We start from the raw sequence: 12,430 nt of genomic DNA on the forward strand, positions 1-12,430 counted from the left end.
AGAGACCTGCCAGACAAAATGCAGGAAAGGCCAGAAGCCAGGACTGCAGGCTGAACTGTGTAGTCCAACCAGCAGCAAGGAGTAAATAATGAACAGGTTGCTTTCTGAGGTATGCTGGAGGTCAAGTGCAGGAGCCAGAGAAGAACGAGTCCAGAGGTATTAGATAAGAAGTGGGGGTTGGGGAGACCACGAGCCTGAGTACCCTGAGTCACTTGGCTTCTATGATAACCATACAGAATTTTTCTTCTCTCTGCAGAGAGCAGAGATTATCTATCATCTAGCTGACCTGCTAACTGACCAAAGAGAAGAAATTCTATTGGCCAATAAAAAGGACTTGGAAGAGGCTGAAAGTAAAGGTAATGTATTAATGGAGCTAGTAAGCTTAAATATATGTAGATATCATGAATCTATGTGGGTTTGAACAGAAGGCGAAAAGTGGGATGGGAACTCTTATTCAGGGGTTGAGGGATTTGGGAACTAACTGTGATGTTGTAATGACTGTCATCTTGGCTGTCACAGACAGTCAAGCCTGGGACCTTGAGAGCTGAAAGCATGAATCCCTACAGCTTGGGCTAAAGGACAAAGTCCCCCAGCAGGGAGTTGTAGAAGATTCATGTCCTCTGGATCAGACAAAGGGCTTGTAACACACTGAACAGTACATGATGATAACTGTTTAGTGCTCCAGGTTGTCAGGAGAGAGAGAGTGGCTGTGGAAATGCATGTAGTGAGCACCTTGTGTTTCGTTGCAGTGACTACTCTGGTCTCTTTTTGGGTTTGTTAAAACAGTATGCTCTGCCCCTGTGGGGGATAGTACTTTGTCTCTTGTGGTCAAGCTGCATGTGATTGATGATGTGTTCCAAAAAGAGAGACATCCACTTCTTAACAAGGAAGTGTCTATTCTATTCAGGCTGCTTGTATCATAAACTTCATTCTGGTGTATCAGATTAATGCATTGAAAAGTCTTGGAGGGCATTTTGGGTGGGGGAAGATGCACAATGTGACAACTTACTCCTGTGTTCTTTACAAAGGATGTTCATAGTGACATGCAAAGGCGGGAAATGGGTTTGTGCCTGGTTTTGTGTCTTTATGGTGTTGTGTAACCGGGGCAATGGCCACTTAAATGAAATTGGGTCCAGCTCTCCTGTTCCAAGTCCGTGTGTGCTCTAATTTAGCATAATGAGGAGGACAGGGCTGCCCCAGGGAGTTATAAATGAGTGGGAAAGTTCAGAATCCAGAGACAGATAGGGAGCTCAGAACTTGGAGTCCCAAGTCCAAAGAGTAGAGAGAGCTCAGAAGAAGAGCAGTGCTTCAGTGAAGGGATGCCCCGAAGGAGGGATGTTGATAGTTCCCTAGTTGTGCAGTGGAACCAGATCAGGCTGGTGAAAGCAGAATAAACTCTGGCAAGTGAAGTGTACAAGTATAATTAGGCAGGCCAAAAAGGAATTTAAAGAGGAACTAGCAAAATAAACACATAACAGCAAAAAAAAAGTTATGTATAAAAGCAGCAGAAAGCCTACCAATCAGTGGGGCCACTGGGTGATCAAGGTGGTAAAGGAGCACTCAAGGAAGACAAGGCCATTGCAGAAAAGCTAAAGGAATTCTTTGCATCAGTCTTCACTGCAGAGGATATGAGGGAGATTCCCATACCTGAGCCATTCTTTTTAGCTTCCGAATCTGACCTATTTCAGACTGAGGTTTCAGTAGAAGAGGTTTTTGGAACAAATAGATAAATTAAAAAGTGGTATGTCACCAGGACCAGATGGTATTCACCCAGGAGTTGTGAAGGAAACTCAAATATGAAATTGCAGAACTACTAACTCTGGTATCAAGTATCAAGGGGATAGCCGTGTTAGTCTGTATCCATAAAAACAATGAGGAGTCCGGTGGCACCTTAAAGACTAACTAATTTATTTGGGCATAAGCTTTCGTAGGTAAGAAACCCACTTCTCCAGATGCATGGAGTGAAAATTACAGATGCAGGCATTATTATACTGACACATGAAGAGAAGGGAGTTACCTTACGAGTGGAGAAACAGGGCCAATTCAATCAGGGTGGATATAGTCCACTCCCAATAATTGATGAGGAGGTATCAATACCAGGAGAGGGAAAGTTGCTTTTGTAGTGAGCCAGCCACTCCCAGTCCCTATTCAAGCCCAAATTAATGGTGTTAAATTTGCAAATGAATTTTAGTTCTGCAGTTTCTCTTTGAAGTCTGTTTTTGAAGTTTTTTTGTTCAAGTACGGCTACTTTTAAATCCGTTATAGAATGTCCAGGGAGATTGAACATACTGGCTTTTGTATGTTACCATTCCTGATGTCTGATTTGTGTCCATTTATTCTTTTACATAGAGACTGTCCGGTTTGGCCAATGTACATGGCAGAGGGGTATTGATGGCACATGATGGCATATATCACATTAGTAGATGTGCAGGTGAATGAGTCCCTGATGGTGTGGCTCATGTGGTTGGGTCCTCTGATGGTGTCGCTAGAGTAGATATAGGGACAGAGTAGGCAACGAGGTTTGTTACAGGGATTGGATCCTGGGTTAGTGTTTCTGTGGTGTGGTGTGTAGTTGCTGGTGAGTATTTGCTTCAGGTTGGGAGGCTGTCTGTAAACAAGGACTGGCCTGCCTCCCAAGGTCTGTGAGAGTGAGAGATCGTTTTCCAGGATAGGTTGTAGATCTTTGATGTGCTGGAGAGGTTTTAGCTGGAGGCTGTCTGTGATGGCCAGTGGAGTTCTGTTATTTTCCTTGTTGGGCCTGACTTCGGGGTACCTGTCACGCTCTGTCAATCTGTTTCCTCTCTTGGATCAGTAACTAGTTAAAAGACAGAAAACGAAGGGTCAGAATAAATGTTCAGTTTTCAGCACGGAGAGAGGTAAGTAGTGGTGTTCCCCAGGGATCTGTAGTTGGACCGCTGCTATTCAACATATTTTATAAATGATATGGAAAAAGGGGCAAACAGGGAGATGGCAAAATTTACAGACGATACAAAATTACTCAAGATAGTTAAGTTGAAAGCTGACTGCAAAGAGTTACAGAGGGATCTCACAAAACTGGGTCACTGGGCAACAAAATGGTAGATGAATTACAGTGTTGATAAATGCAAAGTAGGACTGTTGATTAATGGCAGTTAACTCGTGATTAACTTAAAAAAAATAATAGCAATTTAAAAAATTAATCGTGATTAATTGCAGTTTTAATTGCACTGTTAAATAATAGAACACCAAGTGAAATTTATTAAATATTTTGGGTTGTTTTCTACATTTTCAAATGTATTGATTTCAATTACAACACAATACAAGGTGTACTGTGCTCATTTTATATTATTTTTATTACAAATATTTTCACTGTAAAAATTATAAACAAAACAAATAGTATTTTTCAATTAGAATCATAGAATATCAGGGTTGGAAGGGACCTCAGGAGGTCATCTAGTCCAACCCCCTGCTCAAAGCAGGACCTAATCACAACTAAATCATCCCAGCCAGGGCTTTGTCAAGCCTGACCTTAAAAACCTCTAAGGAAGGAGATTCCACCACCTCCCTAGGTAACCCATTCTAGTGCTTCACCAACCTCCTGGTGAAATTTTATTTTCCTAATATCCAACCTAAACCTCCCCCACTCTAACTTGAGACCATTACTCCTTGTTCTGTCATCTGGTACCACTGAGAACAGTCTAGATCCATCCTCTTTGGAACCCCCTTTCAGGTAGCTGAAAGCAGCTATCAAATCCCCCCTCATTCTTCTCTTCTGCAGACTAAACAATCCCAGTTCCCTCAGTCTCTCCTCATAAGTCATGTGCTCCAGCCCCCTAATCAGGTTTGTTGCCCTCCGCTGGACTCTTTCCAATTTTTCCACATCCTTCTTGTAGTGTGGGGCCCAAAACTGGACACTGTACTCCAGATGAGGCCTCACCAATGTCGAATAAAGGGGAACGATCACATTCCTCGATCTGCTGGCAATGCCCCTACTTATACAGCCCAAAATGCCGTTAGATTCTTGGCAACAAGGGCACACTGCTGACTCATATCCAACTTCTTGTCCACTGTAACCCCTAGGTCCTTTTCTGCAGAACTGCTGCCTAGCCACTCGGTCCCTAGTCTGTAACAGTGAACGGGATTCTTCCGTCCTAAGTGCAGGACTCTGCACTTGTCCTTGTTGAACCTCATCAGGTTTCTTTTGGCCTAATCTTCTAATTTGTCTAGGTCTCTCTGCATCCTATCCCTACCCTCCAGCGTATCTACCACTCCTCCCAGTTTAGTGTCATCTGCAAACTTGCTGAGAGTGCAGTCCATGCCATTCTCCAGATCATTAATGAAGATATTGAACAAAACCAGCCCCAGGACTGACCCTTGGGGCACTCTGCTTGAAACCGGCTGCCAACTAGACATGGAGCCATTGATCGCTACCCGTTAAGCCCGACAATCTAGCCAGCTTTCTATCCATCTTATAGTCCATTCATCCAGCCCATACTTCGTTAATTTGCTGGCAAGAATACTGTGGGAGACCATATCAAAAGCTTTGCTAAAGTCAAGGAATAACACATCCACTACTTTCCCCTCATCCACAGAGTCAGTTATCCCCTCATAGAAGGCAATTAGGTTAGTCAGGCATGACTTCCCCTTGGTGAATCCATGCTGACTGTTCCTGAGCACTTTCCTCTCCTCTAAGTGCTTCAGAATTGATTCCTTGAGGACCTGCTTCATGATTTTTCCAGGGACTGAGGTGAGGCTGACTGGCCTGTAATTCCCCGGATCCTCCTCCTTCCCTTTTGTAAAGATGGGCACTACATTAGCCTTTTTCCAGTCATCTGGGACTTCCCCCAATCGCCATGAGTTTTCAAAGATAATGGCCAATGGCTCTGCAATCACATCCGCCAACTTCTTTAGCACCCTCGGATGCAGCACATCCACTCCCATGGACTTGTGCTTGTCCAATTTTTCTAAATAGTCCCGAACCACTTCTTTCTTCACAGAGGGCTGGTCACCTTCTCCCCATGCTGTGCTGCCCAGTGCAGCAGTCTGGGAGCTGACCTTGTTCGTGAAGACAGAGGCAAAAAAAAATAGAGTACATTAGCTTTTTCCACATCCTCTGTCACTATGTTGCCTCCCTCATTCAGTAAGGGGCCCACGCTTTCCTTGACTTCCTTCCTGTTGCTAACATACCTGAAGAAACCCTTCTTGTTACTCTTAACATCTCAACAATTCTCTTCATACAAGTAATGTAGTGCAATCTCTTTATCATGCAAGTGCAGTTTACAGATTTTTTTGGTTACATAATTGCACTCCAAAACAAAACAATGTAAAACTTGAAAGCCTACAAATCCACTCAGTTCTACTTCTTGGTCAGCTAATTGCTAAGACAAACAAGTTTGTTTACATTTACGAGAGATAATGCTGCTCTCTTCTTATTTACAGTGTCACCTGGAAGTGAGAACACGCGTTCACATTATGCTGATGATGCTCGTTAAAAAAAATAATGCATTATTTAAATTTGTGACTGAACTCTTTGGGAGAGAATTGTACATCTCCTGCTCTGTTTTACCTGCATTTTGCCATATATTTCATGTTATAGCAGTCTCATATGATGACCCATACATACATTGTTCGTTTTAAGAACACTTTCATTACAGATTTGACAAAACACAAAGAAGGTACCAATGTGAGCGTTCTAAAGACAGCTACAGCACTCAACCCAAGTTTTAAGAATCTGAAGTGCCTTTCAAAATCTGAGAGGAATGAGGTGCTTTCAGAAGTCTTAAGAGAGCAACACTCCGATCTGGAAACTACAGAATCTGAACCACCAAAAAAGAAAATCAATCTTCTCCTGGTATCATCTGACTCAGATAATAAAAATGAACATGCGTCGGTCCGCACTGCCTTGGATCGTTATCAAGCAGAACCAGTCATCAGCATGGACGCATGTTCTCTGGAATGGTGGTCCAAGCATGAAAGGACATATGAATCTTTAGCGCATCTGGCACATAAATATCTTGCGACACTGGCTACAGCAGTGCCATGCACAGGGCCGGCTCCAGGCACCAGCTTGGCAAGCAGGTGCTTGGGGTGGCCACTCCGGAGAAGGGCGGCAGGTCCAGCTATTTGGCAGACGGTCCCTCACTCCCGCTCGGAGCGAAGGACCTTGCGCCAAATTGCCGCCGCAGATCACAATCGCAGCTTTTTTTTTTTTTTTTTTTTTTTTTTTTTTGGCTGCTTGAGGCGGCCAAAACCCTGGAGCCGGCCCTGGCCATGCAAACACCTGTTCTCACTTTCAGGTGACACTGTAAACAAGAAGTGGGCAGCATTATCTCCTGCAAACATGAACAAACCTGTTTGTCTGAGCCATTGGCTGCACAAGAAGTAGAACTGAGTGAACTTGTAGGCTCTAAAGTTTTACATTGTTTTATTTTTTGAGTGCAATTATTTTTTGTACATAATTGTACATTTGTAAGTTCAACTTTCATGATAAAGAGATTGCATTACAGTACTTGTATTAGGTGAATTGAAAAACACTTTCCTTTTTACAGTGCAAATGTCTGTAATAAAAAATAAATATAAACTGAGCACTGTAAACTTTGTATTCTGTGTTGTAACTGAAATCAATACATTTGAAAATGTCAAAAACATCCAAAAATATTTAAATAAATGGTATTCTATTATCACTTGATAGCCCTAATGCAAAGTAATGCACATTGGAAAACATAATCCCAAGTATACATACAAAATGATGAGATATAAATTAGCTGTTTCCACTCAAGAAAGAGAGCTTAGCGTCATTGTGGATAGTTCTCTGCAAACATCCGCTCAATGTGCAGTCAAAAAAGCTAACCGAATGAGATAAGACCATAAATATCATAATGCCACTATAGAAATCCATGTTATGCCCACATCTTGACTCTTGCATGCAGTTTTGGTCACCCCATCTTAAAAAAAGATGCATTAGAAATGGAAAAGATACAGAGAAGGGCAACAAAAATGATTAAGGGATATGGAACAGCTGCCATGTGAGGAGAGATTAAAAAGACTGGGACGGTTCAGGTTGGAAAAGAGATGAGTAGGAGGGGATATGACAGAGGTCTATAAAATCATGAATAGTGTGGAGAACGAGAATAAGAAAGTGTTATTTACCCCTTCGAATAACATAAGAACCTGAGATCTCCCAATGAAATTAACAGGCAGCAGGATTAAAACAAACAAAAGGAAGTACTTCTTCCCCCAATGTGCAGTCAACCTGTGGAATTCATTGCCGGGAATGTGGTGAAGGTCAAAACTATAACGGTTCAAAAAAAGAATTAGGTTCATGGAGGATAGGTCCATAAATGGCTATTACCCAAGATGGCCAGGAATGCAACCCCATGCTCTGGTTGTCCCTAGCCTCTGGCTGCCAGAAGCAGGGCGTGATCACTCGATGATTGCCTGTTCTGTTCATTCCCTCTGGAACACCTGGCATTGGCCATTGTCAGGGCCGTCCCTAGCTATTCTGGGGCCCTATGCAGCCCCCGCCCCAGGGAGAGGCATGGGGCCCCAGGCCTCTGTCAGGGGGAGGGGCTGGCTTAGGGGGTGGGAGGAACCGCCCCCCAGCATTCACTGGTGGCACGGCTGGGTTTGGGTCACTGCACTTCCTGCCGTCAGTGAGTGCAGGCCCAACCCTGCTGCAGTCCTCAGGGGAGTGGGGGCGGGACTGGGGCAGAGCAGGGACAGGAAGAGGCGGAGCAGGGGCGGGGGCTTTTGGGAAGGAGTGGAGTGGGTGTGGGGCTGTGGAGGAGCAGGAGTGGGAAGAAGCAGGGCTGGGGCAGAGCAGGGGCTGGGGCCATGGAGAAGAGGCGGAGCAGGGGCTGGAGCAGCATGCAGCTGCGTAGGACATCAGGAAATTTGGGGCAAATTTCCTGGTGCCCTGCGCAGCTGCGTACTTTGTGTATGAGTAGGGATGGCCCTGGCCATTGTCAGAGGACAGGATACTGGACTAGATGGATCATTGGTCGGACCCAATATGGCTGCTCTTAAGTAGAAGATCAGCAGGTATGCCTCATTCAAAGGGGATAGTGTCTGACTAGTCAGCTTTTCTGCTGATCTGGCTCCAGTTAAACATGCATGAGGTGATGTGAATGGCTTTACTTGTCTGATCCAGGCAGCTTTTCTGTGGCTGGTGGAAGCTGATGGCCTATATAGTTCATCTCAGGTCATATCTTTTTGAGTGGAAAAGTGCCTGTATAATTTCTTAGGCAGATGTAAGGAGGTGGAGGGAGCCTGGATATCTAATCTCAAGCAGCTGTTAAGTATCTCCAGCATGACTTAATCATCTCTTATTTCAGGGAGACTGGCACTTCCTTTGATGAAGCGACTGAGTCTGTCTACATCAAAGCTGAATAGCTTGGCCATAGGACTTCGTCAGATCGCAGCATCCTCCCAGGAGAGTGTAGGCCGTGTCATTCGCAGAACACGAATAGCAAAAGACTTAGAGCTGGAACAGGTGACTGTGCCTATTGGGGTCCTGCTGGTGATCTTCGAATCCCGCCCTGACTGCCTCCCACAGGTACATGATGAGGGGAAATAAAACGTTTTTGTTTGAGATGTCCTTCGGTAACATAGGAGTGGAAGTGACCTCTTGGGTCATCGAGTGTAATCCCCTGCTGTCAGAGGCAACAAAAAGAGAAATATTCTGATTGGTGGGGTGGTGAGTGAACCAGCATTCAGTTCTTAATTTCCAAAGCAAGGGGTTCCCTTAAACTGGATTTTATTGGCATACTACCCTCTCCATCAGATCTCTCCTCAGGACCCACTTCTGCATTGTTCAGAAGAAATCAGCCAGTTTGTGGTGGGTTAATAGGCAGATGGGAGAGTTTTTTCACTTCTTAATAAATTGTAAATGTTTTCAATAATTGTACCTATTTGAATGTACATTCCTTCTCCCCATGTCACGTGTTTTCTCAGGTTGCAAGCCCGTCTATGTAGGGACCTCTTATTCATATATGCTTACTGAGCACAATGGGGCGTAGTCCTAGTTGAGGCCTCTGAGCACTATTTAATACCAGTATTTAATGTTCTTCTAACTACTTGCTACTAGCCTTAGACATCTGTCAAACTCAGAAGGTGTATCTAGTGGGATCTCATAGGGGTCTGTCCTGGGTCAGATACTATTCAGTATTTTCATTAATTAATTCAGTAATGGAGTAGAGAGCATGCTTATAAAAGCTGTGGATGATAACCAAGCTGGAAGGGGTTGCATGCACTTTCTAAGTCAGGATTAGAATTCAAAAGACTTTATTTCAGACCAATTCTCTAATTTATCAACAAGATGTAATTCAATAAAGACAAATGCAAAGTGCTTGACATAAGAGAGAAAAATGGGGAATAACTGGCTAGGGAGTAGTACAACAAAAAGGATCTGGGAGATACAGTGGATCACTGAATGAGCCAACCGTGTGATGCAGTTGCAAAAAAAGCTAATATCATTCTGGGGTTTATTAACATGAGTGTTGTGTGTGTGAGGCACAGGAGGTAATAGTTCCACTCTGCTTGGCACTGATGAGGCCCCAGGAGGAGTATTGTCCATTTTTGGTTGCCACAGTTTAAGAAATATTTGGGCAAATTGGAGACAGGTCCAAAGGAAAGCAACAAAAATTACAAAAGTGTTAAAAAACCTGACTGTGATGAAAGGTTAAAAAATCTGGTCATGTTTAGTCTTAAGTAGACTGAGAGGCGACCTGATAAGTCTTCAGATGTGTTGAGGGCTGTTTTAAAGAGGACATGGGTCTAGATCTAATGCATCCAAGGGTGCTGAGGGAGTTGGCTGATATGATTGCAGACCTATTGGCCATTATCTTTGAAAATTCATGTTAACCCTCAAGGGTTGTGCTTTTGGCTGCTATATTTGAGTCCTCTACCATCAGAAATCTACCATGGAATTACTAAGAGACCAAGGTCAAATCTCCTCTTAAGCTTTTCTTGGATAAGCTGAATAGGTTGTTTCCTAAATCTTTCATTGCAAGACAGGCTTTCTAGACCTCTAATCATTGGTGTAGCTCTCTTCTGATCTCTTTCCAGTTTTTCCATACCCTTTTTTAAAGTGTAGAGTCCAGAACTGGACACAGTATCCTAATAATTTACCTTACACTGTCCAAAAATCGTGGCAGTATGCCATGTAATTGTGTTTAAATGAGGGATAGCCCAGGACCTTATTGTCACGGAGTATTGGGGGACTCAGGGCCCTGCACCCCCGTCTTCCTGCGATCCACCATGACTCTCAGCCATCTATGTCCCTAGCCAGCTCCCGAAACTCTGCCTTCAGCAACCCCTCCCAAAGCCTTTGTTCAGTATCCCGGGGCCAAGGTGTCACCTGGCCTCCAACCCCTTCCTGGGTTCTCATGTTACATGCTCAGGTATTCTCCTTCGGGCAGTCTCCCATCCCCCAATGCAGACTATCCTAGCCACACTCCCCTGTGAGCATTCAAAGATCACAGTAAGAACAGTCCCAGTTCGTCACACTTATATTCCCCTTCACTAGTAGTACACAGCTGTCCCCCTGTAAAGGTAATTTGGACACTGGTTGCATTAATTGTGGACACTGTCCCTCTGAGAGGCCCACAACATGGTTTGAGAGTATCTGCCGTCTCGAAGGGGGGGCTCATGCAACTCCATGATTCCCTCCAGATGCTCCCATAAAATTCCATAATCTCTGGCACTTGACACCAGCAAATAACTGGGCAGTCAGCTGTTACCAAAATTGTGATAAGAACCAGAGTACTTGTCAAGTATCAGGGGGTTGGCCGTGTTAGTCTGAATCTGTAAAAAGCAACAGAGGGTCCTGTGGCACCTTTAAGACTAACAGAAGTATTGGGAGCATAAGCTTTCGTGGGTAAGAACCTCACTTCTTCAGATGCAAGTAATGGAAATTTCCAGAGGCAGGTATAAGTCAGTATGGAGATAACGAGGTTGGTTCAATCAGGGAGGGTGAGGTGCTCTGCTAGCAGTTGAGGTGTGAGCACCAAGGGAGGAGAAACTGCTTCTGTAGTTGGATAGCCATTCACAGTCTTTGTTTAATCCTGATCTGATGGTGTCAAATTTGCAAATGAACTGGAGCTCAGCAGTTTCTCTTTGGAGTCTGGTCCTGAAGTTTTTTTGCTGTAAGATGGCTACCTTTACATCTGCTATTGTGTGGCCAGGGAGGTTGAAGTGTTCTCCTACAGGTTTTTGTATATTGCCATTCCTGATATCTGACTTGTGTCCATTTATCCTCTTTCGTAGTGACTGGTCTGGAGGTGACAATATATACCTCCAGACCAGTGGTACCGCTATGGGCACCCGCATGGCCCCACAATATGCCAACATTTTTATGGCTGACCTGGAACAACGCTTCCTCAGCTCTCGTCCACTCACGCCCCTTCTCTACCTACGCTACATTCTTACCCACGAAAGCTTATGCTCCCAATACTTCTGTCTTAAAGGTGCCACAGGACCCTCTGTTGCTTTTTGAAGAGTACTTGTGGCACCTTAGAGACTAACGAATTTATTTGAGCATAAGCTTTCGTGGGCTACAGCCCACTTTATCAAATGCATAGAATGGAACATATAGTAAGGAGAGAGGGAGAGAGAACACGAAAAAGTTGGAGTTGCCCTACCAACTCTAAGAGGCTAATTAATTAAGATGAGCAATTATCAGCAGGAGAAAAAAAACTTTTGTAGTGATAATCAAGATGGCCCATTTCAGACAGTTTGACAAGGTGTGAGAATACTTAACATGGGGAAATAGATTCAATATGTGTAATGGCTCAGCCATTCCCAGTCTCTATTCAAGCCTAAATTGATGGTATCTAGTTTGCATATTAATTCAAGTTCAGCAGTTTCTCGTTGGAGTCTGTTTTTGAAGCTTTTCTGTTGCAAGATTGCCATCTTTAAGTCTGTTATTGAGTGACCAGAGAGGTTGAAGTGTTCTCCTACTGGTTTTTGAATGTTATGATTCCTGATGTCTTAGAGTTGGTAGGGCATCTCCCAACTTTTCATGTTCTCTGTATGTGTATATTGTGACAGACCCAGACCAGTGGGGTACAGGAGTCTGGTAGAGGGCAAATATACTGGTTACTGGATGAGTAGTTTTCTGTTCCCTGAGTGACCAGAGCAGGGGCTGCACTAGAGTAACCAGGAACCTGCTAGAACCAGTTAAGGCAGGCAGGCTAATTAGGACACCTGGAGTCAATTAAGAAGAAGCTGCTAGAATCAATTAAGGCAGGCTAATCAGGGCACCTGGGTTTTAAAAGGAGCTCACTTCAGTTTGTGGTGTGAGTGTGAGAAGCTGGGAGCAAGAGGCGCAAGGAGCGGAGAGTGAGAGGGTGTGCTGCTGGAGGACTGAGGAGCACAAGCGTTATCAGACACCAGGAAGAAGGTCCTGTGGTGAGACTAAGGAAGGTGTTTGGAGGAGGCCATGGGGAAGTAG

At 44.2% G+C, this 12,430-nt stretch overlaps 1 protein-coding gene across 6 annotated transcripts in view; it reads left to right on the forward strand.

Annotated features, from left to right (window-relative positions):
* Positions 1-12,430, forward strand: part of ALDH18A1 (aldehyde dehydrogenase 18 family member A1) — a 100,633-nt gene that overhangs the window by 72,087 nt on the left and 16,116 nt on the right. For all 6 annotated transcript variants that reach the window (XM_034775449.1, XM_034775454.1, XM_034775452.1 and 3 more), the window contains 2 exons: positions 257-356; positions 8,313-8,533. In XM_034775449.1, the coding sequence (XP_034631340.1) occupies positions 257-356; positions 8,313-8,533 (321 nt within the window). The remainder of the gene's footprint in view (positions 1-256; positions 357-8,312; positions 8,534-12,430) is intronic.

Source organism: Trachemys scripta, chromosome 7, assembly GCF_013100865.1.
Source record: "Trachemys scripta elegans isolate TJP31775 chromosome 7, CAS_Tse_1.0, whole genome shotgun sequence".
Lineage (NCBI taxonomy): Eukaryota > Metazoa > Chordata > Testudines > Emydidae > Trachemys > Trachemys scripta.